General features: G+C 44.3%; 1 protein-coding gene across 1 annotated transcript in view; it reads right to left on the bottom strand.

Annotated features, from left to right (window-relative positions):
• The window catches only part of VWA3B (von Willebrand factor A domain containing 3B), a 65,863-nt gene extending 49,632 nt beyond the window's left edge, over positions 1 to 16,231 (bottom strand). The window contains exons 1-5 of the mRNA XM_088528932.1: positions 16,143 to 16,231; positions 14,908 to 15,132; positions 12,834 to 12,928; positions 10,200 to 10,450; positions 3,035 to 3,194 (exon numbers count right to left, since the gene is read on the bottom strand). Coding sequence (XP_088385058.1) covers positions 3,035 to 3,194; positions 10,200 to 10,450; positions 12,834 to 12,928; positions 14,908 to 15,132; positions 16,143 to 16,182 — 771 coding nt within the window. The 5' untranslated portion in view covers positions 16,183 to 16,231. The remainder of the gene's footprint in view (positions 1 to 3,034; positions 3,195 to 10,199; positions 10,451 to 12,833; positions 12,929 to 14,907; positions 15,133 to 16,142) is intronic.
• Between the last annotated feature and the right edge of the window lie 4,034 nt (positions 16,232 to 20,265).

The following is a 20,265-nucleotide window of genomic DNA, read 5'->3' as shown; positions in this document are numbered from 1 at the left end:
ACTCTGTCCTGTGCTGAGTACTTGAATGAAAAACTGCTTGAACCGATACACTACTTGGACTATAAGACTTGCACATAGTTGGTTCTCCCTCTCACTTAACCTAGCTACTCAAAGTATAATATGCATCGCACTTCCTGAAATGAGAAATGAATCTGGTTCACAGCCTCTGGGTCTGATTCTGCCCAACACGAACTCCTTACCTTCTACAAGTTAAGAGAAAAACAGAGACAGGTGTAAGAGATGACACCTTTACTCTTAGTCAGGATGAGGTGTTCTGCTGCATTCTGCTTTTAAGAAGAGAGATGCTCTGTAGGTGTCTTGCCAGGATTAAAAATCAGAAAGAACTTTTATTCCAAAATGAGATGAGTTGGCAGCACATATTTTGAGAGCTAGGAAAGATGCAACATTCTTTAAACTCTATTGCAGGTATTTAGAGATTCGTATTCTTTATTCTTCCCAAGGCAGAGGGAGCTTGGCATGTTTGTTATGACCACACACATGTATTATGAAAATATTGCTGCAAGAAGAGTTAGAAAGTGAAGAAATGTCTTCTAGTTACTGCCTGTGTGTTACACTGTAATAGCTGCGAGGTTGCCTCCACATATTCATACTAACAATCCTCAGGGTAAGTATGCCTCTTCTAATACTAACGTTAAAGACACAAACAAATGTATTTCGTTAAATTGAACAAGTAACAGAATACTAGCTTCACAGAAACAAAAGGAAGAGATGCTTGCAGCTCTCTGCTTCAGTTCTAAAAGCTACCCTCTCTGTTTCACTCTGCTAAAAAGCTTTTGGAGCAGTGCACAGCTCTCCCACCTGGGAGCCAGTCCTGAGACTACACCCTTGCCCGGGAAATTCCTTTTGCTGAAGAGCCTCTGGCCTGGGGACACACACACATGTTGCACAACCACTCTTCTCTGTGCTCCTCCTGATTCCCATGTTCTCCTCCTTCCCATGACTGCCAATAATTCATAAACTTGGTAATTAATTAGGATATCAATCTTACATTTCTTCCAAGGAATTTACTGCCTGTCCCTGCAACTCCTAAAATGTTGAAGTTTTTTGGGCTTAGCTGATACAAAACTAGCTGCTGACAAGAAAATGAACAGAACTGCTTAGCAGAGCGTACTTCACTACAAACCCAGCAGTAACGTACCATGAAGGAAATGCTTCTGACAGATCACTGGGGGAAAGGTTCAAACCTTTGTGTGCAGCCCTTCATATTTTGAAAACAATTACTTACACAGGCATCTAAACCAGCAAGCAAACTTCCTAAAAGAACAGGACAGACAGCAGCAGTTCCTCACAGTCTTTATCTGGCTGGAGAGGTGCAGTGTGACCCCTGTCTCAAGCTTGCAGCAGTGGTGTGACACGCTGATGCGACACACCTGCATGAACTGCAAGTTAAGCACAGGTGCAGATGTGGCAGGTACAGCTCAAAGGGTTGCAACTTTTCGGCACAATGAGCTCTAGCATGGGAGAGACAGTTGTTAAGAAAGGAAATCAAGAGAGTAGCCACACAGGGGAAGAAAAGCTCCACTAAAGGAATGGCAGGGAGAGCCAAGTCCAGGCGAAAAAGGGAGCTATTGTTTTGGAACAATTTCTGTTGAGGAAGCGAGCTGCAAGGAGTGAGTCATTTCTGACTGCTCAGTGAGTATGCGGCTTGTGCTGGAGCTGCATGAAGGCTCCACCAGGCTGCACCAGAGCGAGGCTTGCACTCCAGCTGAACCGTCAGGCATGAATGATAATGACTGCACTTAGGAGTAATTAAAGTCTGCTTTATATTGATTACCTGCCAAAACTGACTTGCTCAGCTTACCCACTAGCCCACCAATGTTCAGAAAAGAATAATAGGTGTTTCACTGTCAGCTGGATTTTAATTTATATTTATTCACACTCAGACCTGCCAGGTCCAACAGGCCTTTTTTTTTTAACATGCAGACAATAGTGCAATCTAAATATGATCTTTTTGTGCTTCCCACCAGGAAATTGGTAATATGTTGCAAATTGAAAATGTTAATGAAATTTTATGAAAGAGGCATCTAAAAAAGCAGTCATAAAAAATGTCACTCTTGCACAATTCGCTCCTCACCCAGTCCCTTTTCAAACATCAAGGTTCATCCAGTTAAGAATTCACCAATACAGAGAGCCCAAAAGGAACTAAAATCCAATTTACCTTCTCCTTCAAACAAAGTCTCAGAACAAGGAAGTTAGAATTGAATATGTGCAGATGGCTGGATCTTTATGACAGTAAAAACTAATGATTCCAGTGCACACACAATGGGCCCAGTTTTCCATTAAATTCAGGTGCCAGAGAGCTGAATCAATTTACACTGCAAGCAAATTTCATCCAATGCCTCTTTCATGACACATGTTCTAAGTGACTAGCTCGAAGGACGGCATGTATTATTTTTATGTCTTGTGGATCTGCTACAATGAATAATGTAATACGGCACTTTTAGGAATAGATAGAATTTAATTGCAACAATATTTGGACGTACTTTGTCCTATTGTCCTGGAAGAAACTTTATCTATAATGGGAATGATGAAAAAAAAAATTACAGACCCTGCACTCTGCTAATCCTTAGGTAAAATTCTGTACATATTATTTTGGATTTCAAGTAAAATTTTCCATGAGAACTTTAGATATGTTATAAAATAAAAATGATTTCACTGTCTCCAGTAATTTTAATATGAATAATATTTTTATAAGCTTGAGACCCTGAAAAGCATCTATGGTAAAGACGGTGGAAGGCAAGATATTTTCTCTTTCCCTTAATGAATGAATATGTTATTTATTCTATGTACCCATGAAAAGAAAACAAATAAGTTTCTGCTTTCAAAATACAATCCATTTACATAAACAGGCCATTAGTAAACATAGCATGCAGCTATAGTGGAAAAAAAATCCTCCCAAAGCCTCCCATTAATATTTATCCTTTCAAAACTCATCAGAGCAAATCGTGGTAGCCAGTATGGCACTGAATATTCTTGGATGGACTTGAGGCTTCTGAAAGGCAGGGGAGCTCACCGTGTCGTCGCCCATGGCTTCCAGCAGCGCCTCGGCGGAGCTGCCGGGGCCGGCGGCGGCGGCACGCGCCAGCCTCCAGAGCCACTTCACAGCAGAGCTCACAGCCTGGTCCGACACAGCAGCGGGCTGCGGTTGCCACCTCACGAGATCCCGAGCGGCCCTGGAAGGGACATGAGCTATAAAGCAGAGGTAGTTGGAATAACGCTGGCACAAAAGATCTCTATCAATACTCTTTTGCTAGATTTTTAATAACAATAATAATAAAGCATGCCTACTAAACCTAGGCCTGCATTAAGAGAAGCAGAGGCAAAATAAAACCCTCATTTTTTAATATAATTTTTTTAAGACCACTGTTGATGGCTGAAGTACTTTACGGACTAAGAAGAATATGGCCTGTCTCCTATGTTGTTTCAGCAGGATTTTTTTCTTTAAAATGTTGGGAGAAGGAACAGTCAAGGTTTTAAAACATCTGGATAAAAAAAAATCATCTGGTTTCTACAGGCCTCTCTTCACAATTTGTCACATGGCCTTTATGTCAGATCATTTCATCTTATACATGCTTTTTGCAAGAGAGTTGATCTTTATCTGTCTACCAAAATAAGATCTCTGATACTAAGCTTTTTGATATTTTCATTGATCAAAAGCCTTTATCTTAATGACATTATAAAAGTGCAAAATATATGATGTGCTGAACATGCACTAAAAAAAAGCAAATTAAAAAATAACTGCTTCCAGCATCCATGACATTCCATCAAGTATTACTCTGAAGAGTTTCTTGGAAACCTAAAAGACCAGTATGACTTCAGAGATTCTTTAAGATAATATTGTGTACTACACTGGCCCTTGCCTTCCTGCTTCCATTGCAGCAATGATAAAGTTTACAAACACTTCCCAGATGTAGGGTACGGCGCTCGGAAGATCTCGCGATGTACGGGAAGAATAGGGAACTAAGGCATATGCCATATTAGGTAAAGAGCAACGCTTATTGGCTATATAGGCATGCTTCCGCCTTTGCTACCTTTATAAGGTCCAACCTGCGTATATTAAACGCCATTCGCAGCATCCTCATATTGGTGTCTGTGCTCTCTGGCCCAGGCACGGGTGGGACGTGCCTGGCCGCCTCGGCGGACGGAGTCGATTGCCAATGTCAGGCAACAAGTGGTGACCCCGACGTGATACTCCGAGGCGGCGGACCGTAGGCGGTCGAGGGATCCGGATCATGGAAGGGATAGTCAAGGTCGTATTATCGTGTGCTCGTGAATGGGGGATTTCTATGAAATCGAACGCAGTTAAGAGCTGCATTGAGCGGCTCCTTGAAGAAGGGGCGGTTAACAGTGCCGGGGAAGTTTTATTCCCTCAGCACTGGCAGAGATGTACCACCGCCTTAACGGAATATGGTATGTCTAAAGGGAGTGCGAAAGATCTAAAGACGTGGGGAGTGATACGGCAGGTCCTCCAGAGAGCAAGGGAGGAGAGGGAGACTTGGAGGGCAGCACGGGAGGCGCTCGGGAAGAGCGAAGCAGTGGGAGTGCAGACGGAGGCTGATGAACAGACCCTCTGCAAGCTTTCGATCTGGTGCAGAGAGAATGGGTTCAAAGCCGAGCCCCACCTAGTATTCAAACCCGATGTGAAAGCCAAAAGCAAAGAGGCCATCGGAGCCACGGCAGCCTTTGCAAGCACTTCAGGACCGGGACCGCCACGCCACTGAAAACCGCTGGTGTTTGGAGATCCATCGCTAACCCCCCCGCCCGTGCCTGCACCTGCAGCGCCTACACTGTCTGTGCCCCCGCTTCCGCTTGTTAGATCGCCTTGAAAAAAAAAAGGAGAAAGCGGGGCTGGGGAAGAGAAGGCGAATGAGATCAAGGAAACTTATGTTGCTGAAGGCTTGATGAAAGCCAGGAGGGAGGTGCAGAGGAATTTGATCTGTCTTTAAAAGTGGTGTTGAAGAACTGTAATGCTTTAAGTGAGGACAGAAACCGTTATTAGGGCTATTATTTCTATTTGCTATGTTCATCTCTATTATGTGTTGTATCCTTTGTATATTGATGCCGACATGAGGTATGGTTGAAAGGTGGAAATTTGTATGATCCGTAGAGTCATAAAACTATTGTGCAAAATAGAATCCAAGACCCTGAGAAAGATGTTTGCCTGCCCAGGCTGAGCGATAAGGAGCGCGGAGGCGGCTGCTCAGCCAGGTTCACAGCCGACCTCCTCAGAAAAGCAGTTGAAGGCGGCTGCTCGACCAGGCTTGTAGCCAACTTAACTGCAAACATCCTCTAAATTAGTTTGAAGGTCAAACACCCGAGAGGGAGGGAGATGAGAAAGGCAGGACCCTCAGACTGACGACTGGGACAATTTACTGACATGCACACCTGCGCACCCAGGAGGGAAGATTATGTGACTGAAGGCGGAGTTTGTCCGCCCCCCGGTCTGCCTGCTGGCACGTACTGACCCTACGTGGCAGGATGCACTGGGCATAAACAGACAGAGCAGAGAGAGGCGGGGGTGAGACTCCTAACACTGAGACCCACGTTGTCTCTGCGGGGACGCCCGCTGAGTTGGGAGCCTGTCAGCAACCCTCTCATCTGCCAACTCAAGAGAATGTTCAGTCTCAGTGTCCTGCCGACAAGTATTACCTCATGAGTAATTAGGCATACTTTGCTTCTTTAACGTGCTTTCACCTGAATAGCCGTAGCCACTTTGTTCTGTGTGATTATTGCCGAATCCCAAACCCATTCGCAACCTAATTGGTAGCGAGGATGGGATTAGGCAATTGAGACAGTGGAACTCACTAGTGGAGCGCACAGCTACGTGAGGTCGTGCCACTGGATGGAAATTGTGTTTGTGCTGTTTGTATCTGTGGTTTTTAGATCTTTATTGTGTAACATATATATCAGCAGAGAGGGCTGAATAATCACAACAAGTAAGTCCAGAATTTGAAAACGGTAAAGTCAGGAATAACTCAGACTATGGTGTTCCCCCCCCCACCTCCCCCGCCCACCCACCCCACCGGTGGAGGACTGTGAGCTGTACTCTGACTTGTATCCTTGGACAGAGAGGAAACCAAATTGAAGCTATGCAAACATAAATAGAAATGGAAATCGAGAACCTTTCAAAATGATTTGGACATCTTAATAATCGATTTAAAAGATTGTTTTTTCACCATACTATTACATCCTGAGGACCATGACATAGTGGAACATATGAACCAAACGCTGAAACGCCAGCTACGAAAAACAAAAAATTGGCAAGAGCAGAATATGTTTTAAAATTTTGAGATTGCCCCAGGATAGCCTAGTCCCTCTGATGGTCAAACACAGGGCTGGGCTAAAGGGAGGCCTGACAGAAGTAAAGTCGGGTCCGTGTAAGGTGATGCTGAGAGACTGGAACACGGGAAAATGGATGGGACCCTTGGGCTTAATAACCTGGGGAAAAGGGTATGCTTGTATCGTTACAGATACTGGAACCAGATGGGTGCCAGCAAAAATGGGCGAAACCTTGGCTGGAAGCAAACTCGCATACATCAAACGTAGCAGGCAGGCAGCTGGTACCCTAGCTGTGGAAAGTGTGAGCCTGCAGAAGAACAACATGGGAGGAAGAAGTGTTACTGTTATTATTAGCTGTATATTGTGGCTTTTAGGAGGTAATATTACTTTTAACGCTATTATAGAAGCTGATGCTACTTTTAACACTAATGGATATGTTATGCTACTTAGGCGTATTGTTAATTATACCCAAATTAAGAGTTGTTGGCTTTGTGGGACAGCGGATCAATTGATGCACTGGTGTTAGGTATTCCTCAAAGCAACTGGACAGACCTGAATCCATATAGCCTACTCAATACATCATATCAGTGCACACAGGAGAATGTATGGGCGGGCACGCCAATAGCCATCATGCTGGAGGAGGCGCTGCAACAGCGCAGCACCACAGCCTCCATAGTCCATGTGAGAAGTCATGCCAGTATACAGGGATATTATCAGGAAGGCAACAATAAAGCTGATGCAGCAGCCAAGGGTGTATGGACAATAACACAAGCTCGTGCTATACACGAGCACCTCCACATAGGAGCGAGAGCCCTCGCAAAGCATTGCAACATTCCCCTTGCAGCAGCCAGGGATGTGGTAGCCACTTGCCCGTATTGCCAACGATCGACTCTATGGGGTGCTGGGGTAAATCCCCGTGGCCTAAAGGCAAATCAAATCTGGCAGTCAGACTTCACATTATGCCCTTTATTCAGACCACGACCCTGGTTAGCAGTTACAGTGGATACATGCAGTGGACTGATCATAGCCACACAACACCAGAGGGTTACTGCGCGTGCAGCTCACCAGCATTGGATAATGGCTATAGCATGGTTAGGCGTTCCGCGAATAATCAAAACAGATAACGGCTCCTGCTTCACAGCCCAATCTACGCAAGACTGGGCTGACAAATGGGGAATTCAACTGCAGCACGGAATTCCTCATAATAGCCAAGGACAGGCAATTGTAGAGAGAGCAAATCAAACCCTCAAACAAAAAATCAAGATCCTTGGGAAGGGGGCTCAGCCTCTCAACTGACCCAGGAGTTACGATGAATTCTTCCCTCCAGACTTTTCATCCTTAGTTCACCTTTTATACTTTTCTTTACATTCAGGTGGAGCTTGAGTGACTAAAGCCATACTTAACCTTGTTGTTGATTGATGGAAAAGTTTCTCGCTTTCATTTAAAGGTACAGTCAACCGAAAATCTAAAGCGCATGCTCAGTGAGGGGTGGTCGTACCTCGGAGGCGGGTAACTTCTGAGATGGAGGTACGGTTTTCACATTATAATGAGCAAAGTTTAAGCAAAGTTCATCATTTGCCACTTTTGCTGGCACAGCACCGGACATGTTATCGTATATCTCTCATTAGACAGCCACTGTGCAGCTTATCAGCAGCCCAGCAAAGGGAGTGCAACAGAGTTTGGCCGTGGAGCTTTCACCCCGCTCCGTCCTCCGTTACTCCCTTTTGCAGCTGCGAGGAGGGCAGATTGCGTTGCCCAGGGAACCGTGGAGGAGCAGAGTCCGTGCATACCAACCATCCTGGAAGTGGCAACTGTGTGGCGCCCCAAGCAGGCCTCTGTAATGCCAGAGCTATGTGAGGCCCTAGTTTTCCTCTCAGTTCCTGCTTTCAAACAATTCTTCTACAAACGCTCCTTCCACACAATTCACTAACATGCTTTGCTTTTGTAAGCTTTGCGGCTTCGCTAACAGATAACGCTTTATGCAAATTAATGGCACAAAGAGCAGCAAATCTCACAATACTGCCTAGTGGGACAGTGTATGGGGAATCATGGTCACCATATGGGTCATATGTTAATGTGACATACCGCTCCCATCATGTGAATTTCACAGGGTACCTAGAGATAGTCACTCAGAAGGCTCAGAAATGGGAGAGAAAGATTACATCAGACCCCTCTGCCACCTGTGAAAGTTATAATACAATAAATATAGGCAGAGGTGTGGGAAGATTTAGCTGCAGGGATGATGAAGGAAACAGGGAGTGGATTATACCCGAAGACTTGTTAGACACTCAGGTACAAGATGGACGAACGGTACTATAATTCTCCCCACCTGAAACGTTTCCTGCTCTAGCGCGCTATGCTTGCTGGCTGCTGCATACCTACCACCAGACAAAATACCCCCAACCCTTGTAAAATTTTTTTTTGCCCCCATGTCACCTGGTGTCTTTTTACCGGGTAATATGAGCGAGGCACCATTCCTCGTCCTGGTGAATGCTAATATTACTTGCCTCGGCCCGATTTTAGGATCAACAGGGCTATACAAAATTCAAAGCTCGACCTGTCACTTGTTGTGGACGAATAAAGCAGTAAACACATTGTCTCAACAGATAGCGGCAGGTTTTAGGGATGTCAACAAGATACTCAAAGCACATCATGAGGCCATCAACGTAATCTTCGAGATTCTCCAGGTGGGGGGAGGCCGGTCCAGAACATTCAAAAACCTAAAATTTTGTTGCCTGACCACAAAAGACTACGAGAAGATCGACAAGAGGTCGGAGGACATTCAAAACGTAGGATCAGATCTGCTACAGATGATAAGACGTAACCCAGGAAACTGGAGATGGCTTGAGAACATAGGCAACAGTATCTGGACATGATTACTATCCTGGCTCAATTGGATTGATTGTGGAAGCTTGGGTTGATTATCATTATGGTATTGATTGGTGTCTTTTGCAGCATGCCTATTTTGTCATGTATAATCCACTATGTATTGCATCAGCTACGACGCTCACAGAAACAAGGCAGTCACAATGTATGCTATTAGCAGCTTGTTCAAAGTAGTGATATTTAGGATATTTAGATTAACTTGGGGGGGGGGAGATGTAGGGTACGGCGCTCGGAAGATCTCGCGATGTACGGGAAGAATAGGGAACTAAGGCATATGCCATATTAGGTAAAGAGCAACGCTTATTGGCTATATAGGCATGCTTCCGCCTTTGCTACCTTTATAAGGTCCAACCTGCGTATATTAAACGCCATTTGCAGCATCCTCATATTGGTGTCTGTGCTCTCTGGCCCAGGCACGGGTGGGACGTGCCTGGCCGCCTCGGCGGACGGAGTCGATTGCCAATGTCAGGCAACACCCAGGTTACAGTGCCTAGAATTTGATCTAGTTTTGTGAACCATCTTTAAATAAATTGTTACACGTGCTTCTCAAAAGCTGTGCTACCGTTTAAATCTCAGCTGCATCACAAGCCAGAGAATTAAGACAGGGCACCAGAATTAAACCTGTAGGATCTCAGTTGCTAAATTGGGATTCTAAATTCCTGTAAGCCATCTTTGATGACTTTCAAAATCATACAAGCTAATTTGCACATAATATAGCTTTCTATTTTTCTGTGGTAGAGTCATAAAAAGCACGTACCAATATTTGTTTTCTGTTAGTGTTTCTCTTTTCCTCAATGTGGTAAGAATGTTCTTCCTTTAAATGGAAGTACTAGGCTCAGCATTACTGTGGGCAAAACTTGGCAGAAAATCTATAGGTTTTACTGAGACACAAATGATAACAATTTCTGCTACAGAACGCATATTATCCAAACACACATCTATATGATATGAGACTTTTTTTTCTTTGAATTCTCTGCCCAACAAAGGGCAGACACAGATTTCTTTCTGCTTACCGAATGAGGTTAAATTTGGCAATTTGGGTCACCTGTTCCATGAGGACCATCGAAAGTGCATCACAGCAGAGATCAAATTCAGCAGGCGACGCCGTGCCAAAATCCAGCACAATTACAATACACTGCTCTTGAATGACGCCAAATATCTGCCGGCTTGCACTGGTGAGCCAGTCCATTCGCTGCTTGTAGAGCTCAATAGCTCTCATTAGACAATCCACAAAATGAAGAATCAGTTCTTTTTTGGCTGTCAGCTTAATTTACATACGGGAGAGAAAGACATTGAGCATCAAAACAAACAACCCAAATGGAGCCCCAAGCTTAGCACAGCTGCAATAGCTGGCTTCTAAGTGCCAAATGTGCCAGCCAAGGTAGCAGTGAAAACAACCCATTTTAATTCCACTATTTCAAGAGCAAATACTTGACAAATGCATCCAAGCTACAGCATAAAAGACACTATTCTGTCCTAATTGCTTTTCATAATCTTTTTAAACAAGCATGGGGCAGTGCCAACGGGTTGCATTACTTGTCTGTCTCAAGACTGGAGCAATTATAGTGAGCTAAACAGGGGCTAGGATGGAGAAAGGGTTGCAGAACAGATGGATGGACAAACTGAGAAACAGAGAAACGTATTAGGCTGGATTTTTTTTGTGGCTGTTAAAAGTGTGTGTAGTGACACAAAGGAGTGTACAGTTAGGTTCTGGGGGCACTTCAATCTTGGCTTTAGCTTTTGAAAGGAAATGTAAAATGCTTCCTATTTGAGCTTTTATTTCACTAACAATCCCCAACATTACAGCATTTCTAGTAGGCGCTTCTGCAAATTTAGTTTAGACAAAAGCAATCAACAACTAAAACTTCCCATGTCATATCAGCAAATTAAGCAATATTAGATTCAGTGCTAAAATGAAAAACATAGAAGGCTATGTACATAGGCATACATATTCACTGCAAAATGCGGGTTTACAAATTCACTGTGGGTTCTACTTGCAGTATCTTTGTATCTGCTACACAGACTTGCAGGGAATGTCTTTTTATTTACCAAAAATACTTCCCTCATATCTCTGATCCATGTAAGTTAATTTACCTGCTACTTTCTGCCTCCAACAGTTTCCTATGTGTGAGCACGAAACTTTGAATATAGAAAGGTTTTCAAATAAAAACATTTCTCGGTGAGAAAAAAAAATTGAGCGCTATCCCAGAGTCAGTCTGCAAACTTCTTCCTCTCAAATGTATTTTTCCCTGCCCCTTAACGTCAGCTAGGGTCCTGCAAAACACGTCCCAAGAGCACAGGATCAGGCTGCCTGCCAAAGGAATGGATGCATAGGAAGGAGGGCTCAGAAAATCCCTTCTCCTATCACAGCCAGCCTCATACAAGCAGCTCATTGCATTACAGTGCTCAAACTCCATCTTAAAATAGAGCAGTTTTCTTGCCCCTCCTGCCTTGTAGATTGATCCAGATTCCCGTTTCCCAAAGGACTGGAACGCTTCCGACTGTCCAGGCTAAATTTATTCATGGCAGCTTATACCCGATTATATTTGGACTAGTATGCTTTTTAGCACAGAAGACTATAGCCCTTCTCTGTCCCTGCAATTTGCCTTTCTGTAGTCATTCAAGGGCAATAATACCCTTTTTTGGTTTTCTTTGGGCTTAACTAAATGCATCAGCATCAACTGAGCCCTCCCAGCACCACTGTTGTTCACCCTGGAGCCTTCCCCAGTAGCTGCTCCACTTGCTCCTTCTTAACCTGTGATAACCAGGACTGTACAGAATGTTCTACAAGAGGGCTCACCAGTCTTGCAGAACGGCACCTTAGGGCTACAGTCAATTTTTTTTCTCCCTGCCCCCAACACTTCCTAAGATTGAGAAACATGGTGTAGCTCTTTCATACAGAATTAATGGCAAGAAAAGAGGGAATAAGGCTCCCTGAAATGGTTCTTTCCCCATTTTCACACCTTGTGTCTCAGAAGTGATACTAGTTAGAAGAAAAACGACAAGGTCTTGTTTTCTGTAAAATCCGTTCTGAATTAACTCTCTTCTCTACTAGCTCATGTACGTCTCTCTTCAGTCAGAAGCCACCCTCCTAATAACGGGACAGGCAGCAGCTGCTACAGAGACATTCCTCAGAACATGAGTCTGGGCAGGGATCCAACTAGCTGTCTCTGCAGACGATGCTGAGCCTTTTGTAACCCACTGGCACTTAGCAATGGGGAGCTCTGCATTGGGAATGATGCCATATTATGTCTCCTCATTTCAGCATCTACATTTGTTTTATTGACTATAATTTTCTCAACTCGGCTGAGCATCTTCTTTTTAAGTGTTCCCTCTTTCAAGAAAGGGTAAATGTTGCTTAGAAACTGCAGCCTTCTCTGGAAAGCCTTACTGCAATGCTGCACCACAGCAACAGTGTAAGACTGCGCCAGAAAAAAAAAAAAAAAGGAGAAAGAAAAAATGATATCTAGCTCATATACCACTATCCTTATCACTAACAGACTGGTAAAACAGAAAAAAAAATGCCAAAAGATAAAGTTCTTTCACAAAAGATACAAATATTTCCTGTCACGGAGACATTATAGGCATATTATCCTGCTGCAGTAAGCCCTAAGTGCATAGGAAAGTTACAAGCTCATGGCACTTACATTATACACGCTGCCATCTTGTGCTCTCATGTACTGAGGAAACAGGCCAGCCGCATACCGAGAAGCCACCGGTTTCCCCAAGGTGCTCACATAATCTGCAGGAAAGTTTGCAAGAGATCAAGCTGCTGATCATAAGGATTCCTTTCACAATGTACTTTTCTAAAGCATACGCAACACAAAAGGGAATAAATCCTCATCCAGTTGTCAAGTACTTTGTTTTCAATAAATCAAAATATCTGTTCACAGAACTCCAAAAGTAAAACACAGTAAACCCTTTTCAGGGGAATGGAGGAGGATTCTTTGGATATACTAGACTTTGAATGAGTAGTAGCTTTTCCCTTAATAAGGAGCATTGCAAGATAGATGTGTCCTTCAGATACTTTCCAGTTTGTCATGAACACCATCCATATGTGAGGCAGATGTATCTGTGATGTACTGCTGATGTTATGAAGCTAGAAAGAAATTTTGATTATGCTTTTGTTTTCCCTGTTTTGTTTATACATGAGGGCCCTCAGGGCACCAACAGGCCTTGATGGCCCTGACCAGCCTCCACTCATAGGGTGGCCTGGGCACCCAGTCTCTGCTTGGGCTGCGTTTTAGGTACGTGTGCCCCAAGTCCTCCCTCTGGCCACTGTCCTGGACAGGCCTGTCTCTAGTCTCCTGGATGGGTCTCTCGGACCTACGCTGTCCTCAGTCTTGTCTCTATCTCCTGCTACTCCTGACTGCACTCCCAGAGTGGACTCTGGCTGGACCTGATTCATCTCTTCACCTCATCTGGGACTGTCAACTGCCCCTGCTACCAGCTCCCTACTGTGCCCGCCATGCTCAGATACTGCAGGGGCTGGACATTGGTCACTGGGAACAGTGCTAGTGCTGTGGTCCCCTTGAGCACCCTGCTCTCACTGCTCCCTGAAAGCCTCATCTGAAGTAGGGGAAAAGGTACGTTTAGTTGTTTATAAGCAAAAGACAAATGAAAGGTTTAGGCAATAAAACTTCCGTATTATGCATTTACCTCTCCACAGGACGTGCAAATATTTGTCCATCAAACAAAATACAAAATCTGGAACAGATAATGCTGTTTTCTTACACAACAAAATGGGTGCTGAAGTGGGTGCAACTAAGGAAAAGGTTGCACTGTGCTCTTTTGGTAGCTGGAAAACTCCTGCAGTAGCTCTGCTGATAGGAAAATGTTAGGGGTGGGAATATTTAACGTCATAAAACTGCATATTCTATTCAGCACAATGCCCTGTTAAGCCGGTACTTTTTGTTCTTAAATCTACTCTGTAACAACATGAACCAGCTTCTTCTTCCTCTACTGCACAGAGGATTTCAGGATCTGTACTGTTGGTCTTTGAACGCACCATGGCCACAAGCCAGCCTTATACAAGCTGGAACAATCGCAATTTATTACGACTTTTACTTACCAGGCTGTAAACTCTCCAAAGAAGAGACTATTTTACCATAATCTGCAAAGCACTATTATAGAAGTGATTAATAATTATTAGCAAAATCTTCCTCTCCGGCTGTCAGATAGAGAACTTCAAAGAACATTTTTGTACAGCCTGACTTTGCAAGAACATTAGCCTAAATACAAATCAAATTGAATTGCTAGCTTAAAAACCTGATACCTGGTAATGACATAGACAGTAAACCCACAGATCACAGATTACAGCACAGTGTTCCCCACTTACTGCCTCCTAAAAAACAGGCAGGATCTCATGATGTGTTTTTTCAGGCAAAAGATTAACAGCCTCATAATCACAGGTTATTTTCCAGCTTTAGCTAAATAGTAGAGTATCTAAATGAGGTGTACGGTAAAGAAGCAGTATAGTTCAATACTGAAAGCATCTTTCTGAGATCAATAGGAAACGGAGTTCTTCAGTCCTTTCAATGTGCCTCAGTTCTGGCAATGTCAGGAAGTGGGAGCATGGCTTCCTTTTCTGTCATTATTGTACAACAACAGATGATCTGAAAATCTCAGAGGAAACTGCTGTGTAAAATGAGCACCACACTACAGCCTATTTATTTATTATTATTATTACTATTGTTATTGAGTTGTTGGCTTGTCTTATACCTTCCCTGTGCTGGAATCCAATTTGTGGCAAAATCTGGGAGAGGGATAATTTATTTCTCTTGAGCCCATGAAGTTGAAGCCACTTAGAAGATGAAATGAGGGGCTGTACATCCAAGCCCCACTGACAGACTGCCAGCCTCCCTTCCTTTCCTTTTGATTTCTTCTTGTGGTCCTCATGGGAATTTGAGCTCTCATGATCTCGTCTGTGCTTTGAATCAAAGGCATCTGTTTTAAAGAGAAAGTAGGGAAAAATACTATTTACACTTTTACAAAAGATTCATTTGAATTTCTCTATGTCTCTTCCATGGCACTCTGTATACATACACCTTACTTCCCATTTTCTTTTATTATGCTGAATAATGTCCTCAATCTGGAAAGTTGCTATCAGTCATACGCATCTACTTGCTATTATGCCTTGTATTATGTCCATATATGTGCACCTTCAATTTCTTCCCAAAAAATATCTCACTATTGCTATGCCTAAGCTGATTATCTGTGGACATGGTTGATGTTTCTGCACATTTTCTCCAGTATCAACATTATCAGGAGTATCCAGTCTCCCACTGCCCCAAAGAGTGCAAGCTGTTGGAGCTGCAAAGGTACTGCATGGATCCAACTGGTCCAAAATTCAGAGAGGGGCACTTCTAACTTTAATGACTACAAAATAACTTTCAGTCTAAGGAATATGATCAGATCTCTGCCAAGATAAAATATTACGATGAGTGACCTGGTTACAAAAGTTCATGAGATAAAATGTTCCTCAGTTAATAATGCATAAAGGAAATGAGACTGTGCCTTCAAAAATCATCTTTCAGTGTGACAGTAGCCTTCTGTGTGGGGCAGACTGGCGCCAGCTCTTTCATAGCCATCAGTCCCACAAGCAGAGTGCTGTTGTGGCAGGCCTGCAGAGGAAGGCATGCTAGCAGCCCTCCTCGTCCTCCTCATACAAAAGCAGCAGTGGCAAATGTTAACCCTGAAGAGACACAGACGAAGGTAGGTAGCTACTCAGGCACTACACATAGTCAGCTAGTGCTTATAATCACTTGAACAGTCATTTCCAGTTTCCTCCTCAGGAAAGCAGAAAAGCCATCAGAGCACCTCACATACAGCAAAGGTGAGACTAGCACTGCTTCAGAATGGCTTGTACTGAGCTAGTAGTCCACAGTTCATCAAACCAAAATGTAAATGATTCAGAAAACACGGAATCTGTGCTAAGACAGTCCTGAAATACTCACAGTCGCTCCAGGCAAGCCTCTTACATGGATTGCCAGTCATGCTGTATGTCTTGATTTGAAACTCCTCCTTGTTTTCTTCTTAAAAACCTGCATGAGAATAATAATTTTATGCACAGGACAGTATGAAGAGGAGACTAACAGCACAGGCCTTGGCAGTAAGAAGGTTAAAGCCAAGATATGCTCATGGCTACTAGTGTTACAGATTAAAAAGGATAGCTACCTTCCATGTCAATAAAGCGTAAAGTCAGATGCAACCAAGATCCTCTTCATATTCTGAAACAAGAATGCAAGAAACTACCAGCATAGTTTCCCTTCATCCCCTCTAAATTATTGTAAAATATATCCCATGTGGTAGTTCCCACAAAGATGGGAATGGTACTTTGGCTTATTGTCAGGCTGCTGTAATACATTCTCTTATTGCTTTGCATTATACCTTACCTTTGCTATAATCCAATTTATGACTAAACCTGGGAGTATCTGAGATTTTGTGAACAGATTCATAACTCTGTAAGCCTACAAAATGATTCACAAAGGAAAATTATTATGCATGTGTATATGTATATGCATGTGGTAAAAGGTGCAACTGCAAGTAAGACCCAATCTAAGAACAGAAAACAAAATGCCAGGGGAAGCAAGGTTGCATATACAGGCCAACTGTCTTGCCATTTCCTCATTTCTTCTTTCAATAAATAAGATGAATGAGCAAGGGGTGTTTATGAATCACTAATAGGCCAGCTGCTAGCTATTGTCATCAAACAGCTTCCTATGGGAAAAGCAAAAAAAAAGGGATAAAATAATAACAGGACTGCACCCAAAGAATTAACATCCTCCTCCTTTCTTCTTTGCAGAGCTAAATGTGCTATTTATTCCTCCTAACATGAGTTTAAATGCCCATACAGAAATATATGATCCATTCTGGTCTTTGTCCTGCTCATGCGTAAAGACATTAACAGCATGAAAGGCAGGGAGAATATTTAAAAATGCAGGGGTAGGTCTGCATGTTACAGCACAAGCAACCCGCAAAAGCCGTTTTCTAGCAGACCCCACCTCCTTAGCAGAGATTTTGTGTTAATGCACCAACAGAAGAGAACATTGACAGTCGGGGTACAAGATGCCCGTAGTGAGCGGCAAGATGTGTCATTTCCAACTGAGGAGGCAGAAATTATGTTGCAGAATTGCACAAGGCTCTTGTGGTTTATAGCCGATCCGCATTTCACACGCCAGCCTGCACTGCAGTGCTAATCCTAGAGGCAACCTTGCTCCCCAGGCGCCCAGAGTATTGCGGTGATAGATCTGCTTTTGCTTTACACACACGGTACCACTCCCAGCCACTGGAATGGCACCTCCGTGGAAAACTGGCACTGTGTGAAAAGGAGCATTTGAAAAGGAGGTGCAGTGACTTCAACGGAAATAGAGAATTTAACCTCAAGTCCTGGAAAGGCAAGCAAGATCAAAAGAGATGACAACCAGTATAACCTCAAACTCTGTATGAAAACCGAGTTTTCTCAAAAGGTGAATGGGAGTTCAGCCGAGCACCTCTTCCCTCCACCCACCACAAACGCCATGGGAAACCGTGTGTTCCCATCATGTGTTGCCAGTTTTCAACAGATGTGCCGAACCCACCAAGGGCGCCTGCCTCGCAGCCGCCGCACAGACACCACTCGCGCAAGGCCCACGTGTGGGTCCCTGTGTGACAGCCCCAGAGCCACCGGTGCCACCAAAGCCGGGGGGCAGCCAGGAGGAGCCTCCTCCTCCCCGCGCCTGTTGGGGCGCGGCCGCCCGAGGGACCAACGGTCACCAACGGTCACCAACGGTCACCAGCGGGGAGTAACGGCCCGGCGCCCCCTGCGGCGCCGCCCGCCCTCACCTGCCTCCGTGCGCGCTGCCCCCGCGTCCTGGCGCTGCGCGGGCTCCCGGCGCCGCCCGCCGTTGGCCGTGGAGACGGCGGCGGTTGCCACGGCGCGGCCATGGCGGCGCGGCGCGACCCTGCCCGGCCCGGCGCGGCCCGGCCGCCTCCTGCGGGGCCCCAGGGGCGACCCCGCGGCCGCGGCGGGGCCCCGAGAGCTTTGCTGCCCCCGGTGACCCCTCTGTGTGCATGTATTTATTTATTAGTCAGGAAAGTCCCCCTTCCTCCCGCTTTTTTTTTCTTTCCAACTTTTGACCTGAACGGATTCCAAAACCGAGGTTTTGGCACAAACCTTGAAATAACTGGGGGGGAATTCCCCATTTTTCTGCTTCAGGGGAAGTTGTTGGCCACGCAGTGAATGGGTATGAGTGTGGTCAGGAAACTGTTTTCCTGCCCCCAGAATTCCCATTTCTGTTGTTAACTTGCTGGGTTTTGGGAAAAGGGGGCGGATTCCTGTTGTGCACCATCCAAATACCAAAGTCATGTTTATGAAGGAATAACTGGTTCTCCAGCTCTTCCAACTTGAGCATTTATTATTATTATTTGCCCCTGTGTCAGGTTGCCTCAGCCAGAAGGAGAGAGGAGCAAAATAAAACTGAGAGAAAAGGCCCGAGCAGGGGTGGCAAATACACATGATTTTAGTCTAGATGCAAGCTTCTAAAAGAAGAGTTCAGTACAAACACTGAGGTGTATAGCTGGCAGAAGAAAATATGGAATAAATTCTTTGTAAACAGAAGCAACCAACAGAAAAAATGCATTTCTTTAGCTATCAAAAGTAGGTAAATTAATCTGTATAGTCACAGCAAGGTAGCGGATTAGAAGGACTATGATGCATGCCGCATGTCCTTAAGTTGGAGTGAACGTATACATACTGCAGGGGAACCCCGTGCTTTTGGGCAAGCCCAACTAAGTTACTCTGGTGTAGTAAAATATATGAAAAACGTGCATCATAAACCTGAACTCAGCACTAAAAGGCTCCAAACTGATTTCAGGAAGCCCGAAGCACTGGCTGTGATTGCAGTGTCTATAACTATTTATGTATTTGCAAGCAGAGTTTCCGCCTCAGTAACAAGTAGCACTTTCTCTAGTCGGCTTTTGTTTACGGCACAATCAGAAAGTAATAAAAAAAGAAGATGGGCTGCTCTGTCAGATGAGCTGATCGACCTTAGCCGTGAGTTGGTGTTCAGCTGGAAATGCCCACCCGTGCCCGTGCACAGTGCCGCTCTACGGTGGGCCAGAGCTTTTGCTTCGGCTTCTTGAGAAGGCTCAGTAAACAAAGCTGAAAGACAGAAGCTCCTTATAAGGCGTCCAGTTTGGATGCGTACACTGCTCTCTGGCTGGAAATGCTGCTCCAGCTTCTCTTTCAGTTGGAATCATGGGCTTAAAGATGAGCCTAGACATGATAAGTCATTCTTGATTACACAACTATTCACCCAAGGTATAGAAAAGGCACTTATTCCTCAGCCATGAAATAGTTTCCAATTATATTATTAAAAATAGTAGGTACTGAATGTTGCCTGGATTTGTTACGACACTGTGATGGCTGTAGTGCAAGTTTCTCCAGTGACCCGTATTATCTTTGAGGTACTTTTAAAATTCCTCTTGCAATTGCAGGTGCAATCAATTTATAAGATTTAGAGGCTCTTATAAGAGATCCTCCAAAACCAGCCTAGTCAATCTCTGGCTTTGTTTTGTTACTCCTAGGTCTACTCTACTCTAGGTTACTCTTCTGGTCTTTTTCTGCAGTGTACAGAATAAGTATATCTATCCTCAAGCCTAAGTATCTGTAAATGTAGCAATTGCAGGGTTAAAAAAAAAAAAAGTTTCTGATTATGTGAGTTACAGCTTTCTATCAAAGCATCTACCAAAAGCCCTCGCTCTGGGCTTGGCTATGCTAAACAGTTACAAGAAAACATTCGCTGCAGTACTTTGAATCGCAGTGCTTGTGCAAAAGTCTCACAAAGCCCTGGGGCAAAGGCTGGCAAACACGGAGCTATATCCAGCTCCCACAGGTATTGTGATCCCGTGGGAGATTCTGGCTGTTGTTTGCTAGGTAAAATTCTTCCAGGCTAGAAAATCAGATGTTCCCTGCACATCAAGTTAACACAGTTTCTTCTTCACATGGAAGCCTCTCGCTGCCCACCACCATTCAGCTAATGCTGGAAATGAGGAATGAGTTCTCCAGAGGCTGCCTGCTGAATGAGGCAGAGCTGAATA

Source organism: Tinamus guttatus, unplaced genomic scaffold, assembly GCF_059628265.1.
Source record: "Tinamus guttatus ecotype Peru unplaced genomic scaffold, ASM5962826v1 Tinamus_guttatus_pri_ptg000002l, whole genome shotgun sequence".
NCBI classification, from domain to species: domain Eukaryota; kingdom Metazoa; phylum Chordata; class Aves; order Tinamiformes; family Tinamidae; genus Tinamus; species Tinamus guttatus.
This window is presented reverse-complemented; position numbering and strand designations above follow the sequence as displayed.